Source organism: Ylistrum balloti, unplaced genomic scaffold, assembly GCF_031769215.1.
Source record: "Ylistrum balloti isolate Yb309-2 unplaced genomic scaffold, AGI_CSIRO_Ybal_v1 Utg370050, whole genome shotgun sequence".
Lineage (NCBI taxonomy): Eukaryota > Metazoa > Mollusca > Bivalvia > Pectinida > Pectinidae > Ylistrum > Ylistrum balloti.
In genome coordinates, this window is record NW_026782103.1 from 65,774 (window position 1) to 82,749 (window position 16,976).

The window sequence follows — 16,976 nt, forward strand, 5'->3', positions numbered from 1 at the left end:
ACCAACTACTTTCCCTAAAGTACTGGGACCAACACAATCAACTACTTTCCCTACAGTACTGGGACCAACACAATGATCTACTTTCCCTACAGTACTGGGACCAACACAATCAACTACTTTCCCTACAGTACTGGGACCAACACAATCAACTACTTTCCCCCGGTGTTTGGACCAACACAATCAACTACTTTCCCTTCAGTACTGGGACCAACACAATGTACTACTTTCCCTCTGGTACTGGGACCAACACAATCAACTACTTTCCCTACAGTACTGGGACCAACACAACCAACTACTTTCCCTACAGTACTGGGACCAACACAACCAACTACTTTCCCTACAGTACTGGGACCAACACAACCAACTACTTTCCCTACAGTACTGGGACCAACACAACCAACTACTTTCCCTACAGTACTGGGAACAACACATTGTACTACTTTCCCTACAGTACTGGGACCAACACAATCAACTACTTTCCCTACAGTACTGGGACCAACACATTGTACTACTTTCCTTACAGTACTGCGACCAACACAATCAACTACTTTCCCCCGGTGTTTGGACCAACACAATCAACTGTTTCTTGAGGTTTCTCTACTTACAAGGAGGCTGATTGGCGGTTGTCGTCTCTTGCATTTCTTTCTCAAAATAATTCTTCATCTGAGAAAAGGACCTTTGTGGTTCACTTAATTTTGGGTTCGTCTGAAAATATAGAATTTTCTTTATTTGAAATATGACATAATCTTAACCCTAGAAGATATCAATCCTAATACCAGTGTGCTTGCTTTTACCTTTCTGTTTCACCTCAATTCAATGTCATTATTTAGAAAATAAAGACATTCATCTCCATCACTTACAAAAAGTTAAAGCAAACTGCTGACAAAAATGTCTGAGCATATGAAATACATATTATTTGTTCACTTAATAAAATTTATCACTCAAGGTAATATTTCTATAAAAATACGACAATATCTTCATCTGCAAACATAAACAGCTGACTTTTGTAATAAATCAAATTTTAAGAAAGGTTTATTATGCAGAATATTGACATAATGAACGTGACTTAAATTCAACATTTCAAAGCTAATGGAGTAAAGAGCCTCTGACAAACCTGCATCTTCCTCCTACAAATCAACACTTCATCATCTGTAACTGTCTCAAATGTTTTGTTTTATGTTAAGGTATTCAGCCTTTAAAGCCTTTTACTAGGGACAAAACCAAAAATAAAAATTTTCACCTAATTTATAAAGATCACAATGTATACTCCATTACTGATCATATTTATCCACAGGTTTTTTTTCATCTAACAAAAATTTAAGTACTTCAATGGTGTCACATAGCATGCTGGTTGGATACAAAAAAAATATTTAGTGTATGCCCAATAAAAAACTTAATTTCAAACAAAAACATGTGTTTTTACATACCATAATAACAGCAATGAATAATAAAATAGCTGCTATTCAGATCACATTCATATACAATGTACGATATGTGAAAAAGTGTTATATCGGTACCCTCGCTGTCACTCTTAGAAAAGTGACAAAGACACTTTGTAAGGTAAACTGAGTGTGACAAGAGAGTTTTCAAATGAAAAATCTGTTTAAATACTTGCTGGCACACCTTCTGCAAATTTTCAAATAACTTTTAGAAACTTTTACCACATATAATTAGATATTTTTAAGATTTAATACCCCTATCCCCTTAATTTCGATGACTCATTAGATTTCAGAAAAATTGCTTACAATAGCATCATGGCCTAACAGACTATAGATACTAAACTCTTTGAAGGCTACAAGTAGAATAGTAATAAAAATTAACTATTTCTGATATTTTCTTACCTTGACCTCTGACCTTGACCCAGATTATGACCACATAATTCATTATGTAACAAAAACGAGTAAGAAATCAAGTCCTTTTTGCACAAAAAAAGTGTTACAGTTACAGCTATATAAAAAGCTCCTTTTTATCCTACTTTTGAAACAGTTCAACAAGCTTTATAATTACAGAATCCAGAACACGCTTTGCAGAAGAGATCCGCGGCTGTCCATTACAGTTCTTTTGCACAAATATTGCTCTCAGACCATCTTCACTATCCCTTTTGAATATTTTTTTTTAGATGTGGGAAGTTTAAAGCCAGAGCCTGCAATATTTTCAGCAGTAGCATGTTTTAAAATGCCTTGTGATATTAAAGGATGTAAGGAAGGCATATTTTTTGCCTTTTCTGCCCTGAAATTAAGGGCATGAACGTCAACTCTTTGACTTCCGAAACTTCACGATCTATAAAACATCGACATTCGTCGGGATTATAACCAGAAGTGGTCCATTAGGGTGGGAATACCTAAACTGACTTGTGATATAAGAAACCAAACCACACCCTACGAGTTTGTGTGTCACTCTACCACAACCTAGGAGCTTGTGTGTCACTTTACCACACCCTAGGAGCTTGTGTGTCACTCTACCACACACTAGGACCTTGTGTGTCACTTTACCGCACCCCAGGAGCTTGTGTGTCACTCTACCACACACTAGGACTTTGTGTGTCACTTTACCGCACCCCAGGAGCTTGTGTGTCACTCTACCACACACTAGGACTTTGTGTTTTACCATAACCACACCCTAGGAGCTTGTGTGTCACTCTACCACACCTTAGGAGATTGTGTGTCACTCTACCACACCTTAGGAGCTTGTGTGTCACTCTACCACACCCTAGGAGCTTGTGTGTCACCCTAATACACCCTAGGAGCTTGTGTGTCACTCTACCACACACTAGGAGCTTGTGTGTCACCCTACCACACCCTAGGAGCTTGTGTGTCACCCTACCACACACCAGATTTTTAACTTTTCCTTAAACCTGGGAGCTTAGAAGTATTTTTGTTTCTACACACTAGGAGCTTGCCTTTCAACCTAACCACACCCACTTGTCATCATCTATTTATGTGTCAAATTTTCAATAAACCCTTTTTTATGATACTTTTTCTATTCACTAAATATATTTATTATTTAAAAAAAAAATTAAGATCTTTCATTTTTCAGAAGTGATTTTGACAAAAAACTCTAACCTTTATTGATAACATACATATATTTGTCATTTACGCACCACCTTATTTTGTATTTCCATCAATGTAAATATCACCATGGAGACAAAGCTAATTAAACGTTTGTGTGAGTCAGACTTGGAGCTGATTGAAGAATTTTAATGAATGAGTCTAATGTTACCAGGATCATGTCTAAAATGACTTGTGATTTTAACATGATGCTGAGTGGCCAATGATATTGATTTCCTTATCAACATAGGACCAGAACATCTGTTAAGATATTTCTCTTTTTGATGTTTTTTTCTTAAAAATAAATATTTGACATAAGAGCATAATATTAAATTATTCCTATTTTTTCAGTCAATCCAGAGTTCCATATTGAAAACATCATATTTTTTAATAAATATTTTTAAGCCATTCAATAAAGTACAAACAAACATCAGCTAATTGAAATTTAAACTTGTCCAAGGTAAGTTTGAAAAGTTTGCTGAGAATCCAACAAAAAAACGAAACCATAAAATTCACATATTTTTACAGATAAGGGATGGATGGATGGACAGAAAACAAGACTCCCCCCATGATTTCACAAATGAAGGGATGAATGGACAAAAAACTTTACTCCCCCACCCACCCCCCATGGTTTCACCAGTGGAGACTTAAGTAATAAATCTAAAATACCACTTGTCTATGATAAAGTAACACCAGCCAAGTCTTTGCTGACAGTACAAGGAGGTTTATCTGTTTACCTAAATCTTACCAAACTATACAAAATGGTAGTCAGTGATTCTTTTCTATCAAAAAGGATTTGGAAACAAGAGATCCCAGAGGGATCTTGGCACCCACCATTTGAGGATCTGTTTTCAGTTCTTGAAGATTTTTGTTTGTTTGTTACAGGTGTTGTAAATGTTCATGAACTGGTCTTCATTGAATGTACTCAATGATGGTACAAGATATTTTTGTTAAGCACCTATCAGCAAATATCATTTGAAAAAGATCCCAAAGTATTATTAGATAGCAGTCAGTTACAGGTGGATAATGGACAATATGCTTGTGCTGTATTACTGTCGACATCCAAGATGGCTGCCTGTGGGCCACCTTGATTTCAAATCAGTCCAAAAAAGGTACAATGCACAACTAGGGACCAAGGGAAACCAATATCTATGAAATATCAGAAGGATCCATCCTGGACTTCCTCAGATATAGCAGTAACAAGATTTTACTCTCAAAATCCAAGATGGCTGCCTGTTAGCCATCTTGATTTCGGATCAGTCCAAAAAGGTATAATGCACAACTTGGAAGTAAAGGGAACCTGCATATGAAATTTGAGAAAGATCCATCCAGTTCTTTCCAAGAAATAGCAGTAACAAACTTTTACATTCAAAATCCAAGATGGCCACCTGTCTGCCATCTTGAATTCGAATCAGTCCAAAAAAGGTACAATGCACAACTAGTGACCAAGGGGAACCTGCATATGAAATTTGAGAAAGATCCATCCAGTTCTTTCCAAGAAATAGCAGTAACAAACTTTTACATTCAAAATCCAAGATGGCCACCTGTCTGCCATCTTGAATTCGAATCAGTCCAAAAAAGGTACAATGCACAACTAGGGACCAAGGGGAAACTGCATATGAAATTTGAGAAAGATCCATCCAGTACTTTCCAAGAAATAGCGGTAACAAACTTTTACATCCAAAATCCAAGATGGCCACCTGTCCGCCATCTTGAATTCGAATCTGTCCAAAAAAGGTACAATGCACAACTAGGGACCAAGGGGAAACTGCATATGGAATTTGAGAAAGATCCATCCAGTACTTTTCCAGAAATAGCGGTAACAAGAATTGTTTACGGACGGACGACGGACCACGGACGCAGGGTGATTTGAATAACCCACCATCTATTTGAATAGATGGTGGGCTAATAAAAGAAAGACCAAAACACAAAATTAACATCAAATCATTGGAATCAAAATTAAATATTTAACATTTTCTAATAATAAATTCAATTAGAAATGAGTAAATTAAAACAAATATTCATCAGACTGAAATCTGGTCAGAACTAATTAACTTCCTCCTGACAGATGTAGTGGAAAATATTTGTGTCAGTGTCTGTCAGCATGAACAAGTTAATTTCTTTTATCTTGTATTTGTAAACCAACTAATTGAATAGAAATACATCCTGGGATAAGATCATGTGACCTCACTAGACCATGTGTCTCTTTGTCTCTTCACTAGGCAGTAATACTAAGTCATATGGAAATCAATTTTGTGATTTTCAATGCCGTGCTAATCTAATGTGATTGGTCACAAAACCCATGGCCATGAAGCCTAAATATGGTATGTGGTTAATGAAGACTTCAACTTAAAACTGACTGCAATAGGTCACGGAGTCACTTGAAATACATACAATGTATATATATTTCAAAATGAACCTTGCTGCATTAGATCACGGAGTCACTTGAAATATATATAGTTATAGATGTTTATAATGTGCCTTGATGGGCTCGGTCAGTGACGAGTACTGAAAATGTATAAAAGACTTTTCACAATAAACATTAGTCAGGGTCTAATCCAACCATTATACAATAAATGAAATAAACATATGCTAATTCAGTGATTTGTTTTGAGTCAAACTAGTGATTTTGTGTCTATGGTTAAGTGTGAGTCTACCCCACTTTTAAGTCAGAAGTTATAAGGTTATGAGAGTTCAACCAACACCTATCTCTTCTGATTTTGAGTCAGAGGTCATGTGAGTTAATCACCTGCTTTGAGTCAGAGGTCAAGTGATTTAATCATCTGTTTTTGAGTCACAGGTCATATGCGAGTCAACCTCCTGATTTCAAGTGAAAGATTAGGCACACCAACCTCTGATTTTGTATCAGAAATTTGATGTGGGTCAACCTGTCAATTTTGATTCTGAGGTTATGTCCATGCTTACCTCTTAATTTTTAGACAGTTGTTATATGTGAGTTAATACCCATTTCTTAGTTAGAGGTTATGTAAGTCAACCCTGGATTTTGAGTCACAGGTTATGTAAGACAACTCTGGATTTTGAGTCACAGGTTATGTAAGACAACTCTGGATTTTGAGTCACAGGTTATGCAAGTCAACCCTGGATTTTGAGTCACAGGTTATGCAAGTCAACCCTGGATTTTAAATAAGATATCATGCCAGTTAACCCTTCATTTTGAGTCACACGTTATGTGAGTCAACCCTTGATTTGAGTTGGAAGTTGCATTTGAGTCAATATCTGAGTCAAGAGTTTATGGGTTGTCCCTATGAACTAATTGATAATGCAGTACTTTTGAGTTCAGTGTTGCGATAAATATTGTTAAACAGATTTCAAATTAATTTAGTTATTTTTGTTAAAAATGTTAATTTGCCGTGTTTCAAAAGCTTGTTGTAATTAGTGTTAGAATCCTGTACTGAAAGAGAATGCTGTTATTCTGTGCGTCAGAATGCTTATCATAAATGTCGCAATCCTAATTATTTGTTCAAACCAGCATCAGCTTTACAAGTAATTGTGAGTTTTCAAAATATGCAGTCTTTGAAAGTTATCTTTGAAGAATTGACATGTTTGTGGAGTCAAAAATTCCCTCGTAAAGACTGGATGATAAATTTTGATTTACAACAGAATCTTTTTTTTTTAATTTCATTTAGGATTAGATAAGGAGTGAATAGTGTATTTGTTTATAAAACTTTATTCTAAACACACATCCCCCCCTCCCCCTCATATAAAAACATAAAAACAAAACAAAAAACAAGACAGAAAGAACACTGCAATTAATCAGACAAGACAGAAAGACACCTGGATGTTATTATGACCAAGTAAATAGCGGCCATTTTACCTTGATAGCAGACGGTAAGCGTGATTGTTTAACCGGATCGACAATAGCGAAGGCTTTATCGTCATGCCGAACAATATGGCTGGGTTTAGGCGGCACTGGTGGCCTCTTAGAAGGCAGTACTGGCTTTGGAGCAGGCTAATAGGAAATAAGGTTAGAGAAAACAAGGAAAAACGGAAAAATCCATGCATTACTTTACATCTGCAATCAATATTCATTCAGGTAATCAACAGGGCTTTCTCTAGCTGCTTTGAAAAGACCTGGCCGAGATCGTTTTTCCAGAATTTATTTTTTTTCGTTCAAAATTTTTTGGATGGTTTGTGGTTTTACATAAAGGATAAAGCAATATTAATATATTTTTCATTGAAATAACAGAACCATTTATCAGCATGTGTTACTCTTTAATCTGTTTTTTGTTTTGTTTTGGTAGAACGTTTTTATCAATACAACTCCATCCTCAAAAAGAAGGTAATAGGAACACATGCTTTCCATTTCACAAAAAAAACAAAAACAAAAAAAACCACTTTATTTTACTATATTTTTCAAATTATCTATATATCTATATTTTTTCAATCTGACAAGGAACATTACAGATTTACAGAAACACTGGGTATTGTTTTTCATCCTAAAAGTGGCCTTCTCTTGCCATCCCATTCATACATTCTAGACAAAGCCCTTAAACAGAATATCATGCACTAGTGATATTTGTATAATTCAGAAAGTAATATAACATATTTTTACGATTGAAAGAAAATTCCATGCATCAATCAAACAACTGTGAAATCAAAAGCAAACAAAAATTACAATTCTCTGATACATTATAAAAAAAAAAAAAAAAAGATGCATTCATCAAATGGTGACAAATGAGAGCTGAATTGGGCCCTATAAATAATGGCATGCTTTTGATACTACTTCATAAATGGACAGAAAATTCTAGGCTTAAAAAAAATTCACAAAGAAATATTGGAAATATCTAGCCTTATAAAATTTTATCAAGAAATGTAGAGAATAATATATATATATATATATATATTGGATCATATGAACAGGGGTTGGGGTGATATTGTAGCATACAACAAGGGGTCGGGGAGATATTGTAGCATACAAACAGGGATCAGAAAGTACATACAGGTGTCAGGAAGATATCAGAGAGTACAGACAGGGGTCAGGAAGATATCAGAGAGTACAGACAGGGGTCAGGTAGATATCAGAGAGTACAGACAGGGGTCAGGTAGATATCAGAGAGTACAGACAGGGGTCAGGTAGATATTAGAGAGTACAGACAGGGGTCAGGTAGATATTAGAGAGTATAGACAGGGGTCAGGTAGATATTAGAGAGTACAGACAGGGGTCAGGTAGATATTAGAGAGTACAGACAGGGGTCAGGTAGATATTAGAGAGTATAGACAGGGGATGGGTAGATATCAGAGAGTACAGACAGGGGATGGGTAGATATTAGAGAGTACAGACAGGGGTCAGGTAGATATTAGAGAGTATAGACAGGGGATGGGTAGATATCAGAGAGTACAGACAGGGGATGGGTAGATATCAGAGAGTATAGACGGGGATGGGAAGATATCAGAGAGTATAGACGGGGATGGGTAGATATCAGAGAGTATAGACAGGGGATGGGTAGATATCAGAAAGTACAGACAGGGGATGGGTAGATATCAGAGAGTACAGACAGGGGATGGGTAGATATCAGAGAGTACAGACAGGGGATGGGTAGATATCAGAGAGTATAGACGGGGATGGGTAGATATCAGAGAGTACAAAGAGGGGTCATGTAGATATCAGAGAGTACAGAGAGGGGATGGGTAGATATCAGAGAGTACAGAAAGGGGATGGGTAGATATCAGAGAGTATAGACAGGGGATGGGTAGATATCAGAGAGTACAGAGAGGGGATAGGTAGATATCAGAGAGTATAGACAGGGGATGGGTAGATATCAGAGAGTACAGACAGGGGATGGGTAGATATCAGAGAGTACAGAAAGGGGATGGGTAGATATCAGAGAGTGCAGACAGGGGATGGGTAGCTATCAGAGAGTACAGACAGGGGATGGGTAGATATCAGAGAGTACAGACAAGGGTCAGGTAGATATTAGAGAGTATAGACAGGGGATGGGTAGATATCAGAGAGTACAGAAAGGGGATGGGTAGATATCAGAGAGTACAGAAAGGGGATGGGTAGATATCAGAGAGTACAGACAGGGGATGGGTAGATATCAGAGAGTACAGACAGGGGATGGGTAGATATCAGAGAGTATAGACGGGGATGGGAAGATATCAGAGAGTATAGACGGGGATGGGTAGATATCAGAGAGTATAGACACGGGATGGGTAGATATCAGAAAGTACAGACAGGGGATGGGTAGATATCAGAGAGTACAGACAGGGGATGGGTAGATATCAGAGAGTACAGACAGGGGATGGGTAGATATCAGAGAGTACAGAAAGGGGATGGGTAGATATCAGAGAGTATAGACAGGGGATAGGTAGATATCAGAGAGTACAAAGAGGGGTCAGGTAGATATCAGAGAGTACAGAGAGGGGATGGGTAGATATCAGAGATTACAGAAAGGGGATGGGTAGATATCAGAGAGTACAGACAGGGGATGGGTAGATATCAGAGAGTATAGACAGGGGATGGGTAGATATCAGAGAGTACAGAAAGGGGATGGGTAGATATCAGAGAGTATAGACAGATAGACAGGGGATGGGTAGATATCAGAGAGTACAGACAGGGGATGGGTAGATATCAGAGAGTATAGACAGGGGATGGGTAGATATCAGAGAGTACAGAAAGGGGATGGGTAGATATCAGAGAGTACAGACAGGGGATGGGTAGATATCAGAGAGTATCAGAGAGACAGGGGATGGGTAGATATCAGAGAGTACAGACAGGGGATGGGTAGATATCAGAGAGTATAGACAGGGGATGGGTAGATATCAGAGAGTACAGACAGGGGATGGGTAGATATCAGAGAGTATAGACAGGGGATGGGTAGATATCAGAGAGTACAGACAGGGGATGGGTAGATATCAGAGAGTACAGACAGGGGATGGGTAGATATCAGAGAGTATAGACAGGGGATGGGTAGATATCAGAGAGTATAGACAGGGGATGGGTAGATATCAGAGAGTACAGACAGGGGATGGGTAGATATCAGAGAGTACAGACAGGGGATGGGTAGATATCAGAGAGTACAGACAGGGGATGGGTAGATATCAGAGAGTCATGGGTAGAGATATCAGAGAGTATAGACAGGGGATGGGTAGATATCAGAGAGTACAGACAGGGGATGGGTAGATATCAGAGAGTACAGAAAGGGGATGGGTAGATATCAGAGAGTATAGAGAGTATAGACAGGGGATGGGTAGATATCAGAGAGTACAGACAGGGGAGAGGGGATGGTAGATATCAGAGAGTACAGACAGGGGATGGGTAGATATCAGAGAGTACAGACAGGGGATGGGTAGATATCAGAGAGTACAGAGAGGGGATGGGTAGATATCAGAGAGTACAGAGAGGGGATGGGTAGATATCAGAGAGTACAGAAAGGGGATGGGTAGATATCAGAGAGTACAGACAGGGGATGGGTAGATATCAGAGAGTACAGAGAGGGGATGGGTAGATATCAGAGAGTACAGAGAGGGGATGGGTAGATATCAGAGAGTACAGAAAGGGGATGGGTAGATATCAGAGAGTACAGAAAGGGGATGGGTAGATATCAGAGAGTATAGACTGGGGATGGGTAGATATCAGAAAGTACAGACAGGGGATGGGTAGATATCAGAGAGTATAGACAGGGGATGGGTAGATATCAGAGAGTACAGAGAGGGGATGGGTAGATATCAGAGAGTACAGAGAGGGGATGGGTAGATATCAGAGAGTACAGAAAGGGGATGGGTAGATATCAGAGAGTACAGACAGGGGATGGGTAGATATCAGAGAGTATAGACAGGGGTCAGGTAGATATCAGAGAGTACAGACAGGGGTCAGGTAGATATCAGAGAGTACAGACAGGGGATGGGTAGATATCAGAGAGTATAGACAGGGGATGGGTAGATATCAGAGAGTACAGACAGGGGTCAGGTAGATATTAGAGAGTACAGACAGGGGATGGGTAGATATCAGAGAGTATAGACAAGGGATGGGTAGATATCAGAGAGTATAGACAAGGGATGGGTAGATATCAGAGAGTATAGACAAGGGATGGGTAGATATCAGAGAGTATAGACAGGGGATGGGTAGATATCAGAGAGTATAGACAGGGGATGGGTAGATATCAGAGAGTATAGACAGGGGATGGGTAGATATCAGAGAGTATAGACAGGGGATGGGTAGATATCAGAGAGTACAGACAGGGGATGGGTAGATATCAGAGAGTATAGACAGGGGATGGGTAGATATCAGAAAGTATAGACAGGGGATGGGTAGATATCAGAGAGTACAGACAGGGGATGGGTAGATATCAGAGAGTACAGACAGGGGATGGGTAGATATCAGAGAGTATAGACAGGGGATGGGTAGATATCAGAGACAGACAGGGGATGGAGATATCAGAGAGTACAGACAGGGGATGGGTAGATATCAGAGAGTACAGACAGGGGATGGGTAGATATCAGAGAGTACAGACAGGGGATGGGTAGATATCAGAGAGTACAGAGAGGGGATGGGTAGATATCAGAGAGTACAGAAAGGGGATGGGTAGATATCAGAGAGTACAGACAGGGGATGGGTAGATATCAGAGAGTACATACAGGGGATGAGTAGATATCAGAGAGTACAGAGAGGGGATGGGTAGATATCAGAGAGTACAGACAGGGAATGGGAAGATATGAACAAGAGATCCCTGAGTGATCTTGGCGCCCACCATTTGAGGATCTGTTTTCAGTTTTGAAGTTTTGTTTATTTTTTGTTTGTTTGTTACAGGTGTTGTAAATGTTCATGAACTGGTCTTCATTGAATGTACTCAATGATGGTACAAGATATTTTTATTAAGTACCTATTAGCAAATATCATTTGAAAAAGATCCCAAAGTATTATTAGATAGCAGTCAGTTACAGGTGGATAATGGACAATATGCTTGTGCTGTATTACTGTCGACATCCAAGATGGCTGCCTGTGGGCCACCTTGATTTCAAATCAGTCCAAAAAAGGTACAATGCACAACTAGGGACCAAGGGAAACCAATATCTATGAAATATCAGAAGGATCCATCCTGGACTTCCTCAGATATAGCAGTAACAAGATTTTACTCTCAAAATCCAAGATGGCTGCCTGTCAAAAAGGTATAAAGCAAAACTTGGAATCAAAGGGAACCTGCATATGAAATTTGAGAAAGATCCATCCAGTACTTTCCAAGAAATAGCAGTAACAAACTTTTACATTCAAAATCCAAGATGGCCACCTGTCTGCCATCTTGAATTCGAATCAGTCCAAAAAAGGTACAATGCACAACAAGGGACCAAGGGGAAACTGCATGTGAAATTTGAGAAAGATCCATCCAGTACTTTCCAAGAAATAGCAGTTACAAACTTTTACTTCCAAAATCCAAGATGGCTGCCTGTTGGCCATCTTGAATTCGAATCAGTCCAAAAAAGGTACAATGCACAACTTGGGACCAAGGGGAAATTGCATATGAAATTTGAGAAAGATCCATCCAGTACTTTTCCAGAAATAGCGGTAACAAACTTTTACTTCCAAAATCCAAGATGGCCACCTGTCCGCCATCTTGAATTCGAATCAGTTCAAAAAAGGTACAATGCACAACTAGGGACCAAGGGGAACCTGCATATGAAATTTGAGAAAGATCCATCCAGTACTTTTCCAGAAATAGCGGTAACAAGAATTGTTTACGGACGGACGGACGGACGGATGACGGACCACGGACGCAGGGCGATTTGAATAACCCACCATCAAGATGGTGGGCTAAAAATGTTACATTTTAAGCAATGTCAACACAAAGAAGATAACCAAAGGCAACAAGCAAGAGGGTTAGTGATGAAGCAGTGTAAATGAGTGAGAACCCAAAAAGGCCCGTTGATGACGACGACGACGATGATGATGATGGAAAAGGTTGTCTTAGGCTAGTATACCAGATGTTCGTGGTAGAGAAGAGAGTGAAGTAGCTATTGGTGAGTACTTACCACAGGGACGACATCCGGTTTTTTGGCGACCGGTGGCTTTTCCTGAGGCACTTGTTTCATCACAGTTTCTGAGGTCTATAAATTAATTTTGTAGCTTATCAATATTTTCTGGAGACAAAATCTTACTAACAATGTCTCAAATCATTGTGTTTACATTTCACTGTCACAAATCAAAACAAGGACAAGAGACAGATTCCTTAAACATAATGCACAGCACTTTATTGTAGGTAAAACATCGGAAACAATGATATACCAAGGAAGAATCTCCTGATCAAGTTAAGACTGACATTTATCATCTTCTAACAAATTATTGTTAAATATGAATAATTACTTTGTTGCCCATTGCGGAATATGAATACAAGTTGAACACAATGCCTATCTGCTAATGATTTCACAAAAATCTTTACTGGATCATTTTTAAGAATCAAGTATTTTGTAAATCTGTTCTTCAACTTGCTATATTAATCATCATTACTAACAAGTTACAATTTTCTTTTTCATTCAAAGTTAAATCTTTAACAACTTCGTTAACAACTTTTAAGTGTAGAAGTACAGAATTCTGTATTCTGGTTTACAACTTACTAGAGTAGAGGTGCTGATTTCTATATTCTGGTTTACAACTTACTAGAGTAGAGGTGCTGATTTCTATATTCTGGTTTACAACTTACTAGAGTAGAGGTGCTGATTTCTATATTCTGGTTTACAACTTACTAGAGTAGAGGTGCTGATTTCTGTATTCTGGTTTACAACTTACTAGAGTAGAGGTGCTGATTTCTGTATTCTGGTTTACAACTTACTAGAGTAGAGGTGCTGATTTCTGTATTCTGGTTTACAACTTACTAGAGTAGAGGTGCTGATTTCTGTATTCTGGTTTACAACTTACTAGAGTAGAGGTGCTGATTTCTGTATTCTGGTTTACAACTTACTAGAGTAGAGGTGCTGATTTCTATATTTTGGTTTACAACTTACTAGAGTAGAGGTGCTGATTTCTATATTCTGGTTTACGACTTACTAGAGTAGAGGTGCTGATTTCTGTATTCTGGTTTACAACTTACTAGAGTAGAGGTGCTGATTTCTGTATTCTGGTTTACAACTTACTAGAGTAGAGGTGCTGATTTCTGTATTCTGGTTTACAACTTACTAGAGTAGAGGTGCTGATTTCTATATTCTGGTTTACAACTTACTAGAGTAGAGGTGCTGATTTCTATATTCTGGTTTACAACTTACTAGAGTAGAGGTGCTGATTTCTATATTCTGGTTTACAACTTACTAGAGTAGAGGTGCTGATTTCTGTATTCTGGTTTACAACTTACTAGAGTAGAGGTGCTGATTTCTATATTCTGGTTTACAACTTACTAGAGTAGAGGTGCTGATTTCTGTATTCTGGTTTACAACTTACTAGAGTAGAGGTGCTGATTTCTGTATTCTGGTTTACAACTTACTAGAGTAGAGGTGCTGATTTCTGTATTCTGGTTTACAACTTACTAGAGTAGAGGTGCTGATTTCTGTATTCTGGTTGTTGTCAGGTAATTGATTTTCTTCCTTCAACGCTTCTTCTCTTTCCTTTAACAGCTTGTTCTGGGAAAGAACATCAACTAAACATAACTATGGTATAAAAACAAGAGCTATTCTAGGAATCTTATAAGAGAGTCCCCACCCCACATTATAATTACAACAGTTAGTAATACATGTATATCTTTTGGAGTTTGTGAAATAAATTCTCATTTACCAGATATGAAGATTTGCTTACCTGTATTTTTTAACAATATTTTTCCTGAACAAATATCCGTTTTAGTATTATATATGTAGGATTAATTTACTGAAATGTTTTGTGAAGTACAAGTCCCCAATGTTTGTACCTTTATCCAGACTGAAAATTAGATTGTTTCAGCATCACATACTGTTAATGTAAATATCTCTACTCTGGCATCAGTGAAAACAACAAACATTAAGTTCATGCAATTAGAAGTTCTAGCAAAGCAGTCTGAAATTTTATGTTAATGTGGTTTCAATTTTAATTTGACCTTGAATTTTAAATCATGCAGTTCAAGGTAATCTACTGCAAATGATACAATCAGTTTAAACAATCTCTATAGCAAAAGTAACCTACACAACTGATGTTGGGTGCAGGGAGATAAAGCAATGAGAAATTAGTCATAAATACAAGACAAGAATGATTATAGTTAACATCCCCCTAACCAAGCTCTGCCTGGGGCGAAATCTGTTGACATGTATAAGCCATCCCTTGAGCAAAATCCGTCAACATGTATAAGCCCTCCCTGGGGCAAAATTTGTTGACATGAATAAGCTCTCCCTGGGGCAAAATTTGTTGACATGAATAAGCTCTCCCTGGGGCGAAATTCATTGACATGTATAAGCCCTCCATGGGGCGAAATCCGTCAACATGTGTAAGCCCTTCCGAGGCGAAATTTGTCGACATGTATAAGCCCTCCCTGGGGAAAAATCCATCGACATGAATAAGCCCTCCCTGAGACGAAATCTGTTGACTTGTATCAGCCTGCCCTGGGGTGAAATCTGTTAACATGAATAAGCCCTTTCGAGGGTGAATTCTGTCGACAAGTATAAGCCCTCCCTGGAGAGAAATCTGTTGACATGTATCAGCCCTCCCTTGAGCAAAATCCGTTGACAAGTATAAGCCCTCCCTGGAGAGAAATCTGTCGACATGTATCAGCCTTCCCTTGAGCGAAATCCGTTGACATGTATAAGCCCTTTGTCGGGCCAAAACTGTCAACATGTATAAGCCCTCCCTGGAGTGTAATCTGTCAACATGTATAAGCCCTCTCTGGGGTGAAATCCATTGACATGTATCAGCCGCCCCTGAGGCGAAATCCGGTAACATGTATAAGCCCGCCCTAGGGGTGAAATCCGTTGACATATATAAGCCTTCCCTGAGGTGAAATCCGTGGACATGTATAAGCCCTCCCTTGGGTGAAATCCGTTGACATGTATAAGCCCTTTCCGACGATGAAATCCGTCGACATGTATAAGTCATACTTCCTGCATACTCGAGGGTAACATCTCCTATACAACTTATCCAATACAAAGAAGATGCATGATGGCTTCTCTCCATTTCTATTCAGACAAGTAGATGCATTGAACCTTCGTGAACTTTATTGCTGAAGAGTAATGGGTTTAAACACATATTTTCTGATATTGTCCCAAACCATAGAGACCCATTAGCTTTTTTTCTGACAGAATAAAATCCTTGTTAGAGGAAGTTTCTAAAATCAGAGCAGTATCAGCTCTATTTCAAACTCCTGTTATTATACATATATGTCATATGAATAACCTCCCCCAAGAAGATAAAGCGCCCTGTAGTTTTGTCCCATATTAGCTGCCCCCATCACACGCCCACATGATCAATATATTTTTAAATGGAAACATCTCTACAAAATTTAGTTGAAATCCCTCTAGCCATTCTAGATAAGAAGTCTTTGAAAGGAAAGGTTGCTAATAGATACATGGCATTGAAGAAAAATATGCCCCAGTAAAGCCAATTTATTTACGGTCACCAGTAAGCTTAGATCTTGCATTTGAATAAGGCTATCTCAGGGAATCATCCAGGGCCTAAATCCACAGTTTCAGATGAACTTAAGGAAGGCAGTCTCCCTCCTACCTACCCTCAATTCCTCTTCCTCCTTTTCCCAGCGCTGAGCCTCTTCAATTGCATCTTGTTCCTAGACAACACAAAACAACACAAGGGCGTCATGCAGTGAGGTGTACAAAGCAGGGATCATTATTGTGAGGATAGGAAAGATTCCAATCGGAAGAGGTTATTTTGTGGTGCCAATAGTGGAGGTGGTGGTGGTGGTGGTAGTCATGGTGGCAGTAGCATGTGTATGCGTGTGGTGTGTGGCAATGATGATGATGAGTGTGGAGAAGGCCGCAATGGTGGTGGTGAGAGGTGAACAGTGGAAGGAG

General features: G+C 38.8%; 1 protein-coding gene across 1 annotated transcript in view; it reads right to left on the minus strand.

Moving 5' to 3' along the window:
- The window catches only part of LOC132549215 (protein scribble homolog), a 131,529-nt gene that overhangs the window by 31,601 nt on the left and 82,952 nt on the right, over nt 1–16,976 (minus strand). Inside the window, exons 30-33 of the mRNA XM_060213132.1 lie at nt 16,676–16,732; nt 14,520–14,612; nt 13,035–13,109; nt 606–705 (exon numbers count right to left, since the gene is read on the minus strand). Coding sequence (XP_060069115.1) covers nt 606–705; nt 13,035–13,109; nt 14,520–14,612; nt 16,676–16,732 — 325 coding nt within the window. The remainder of the gene's footprint in view (nt 1–605; nt 706–13,034; nt 13,110–14,519; nt 14,613–16,675; nt 16,733–16,976) is intronic.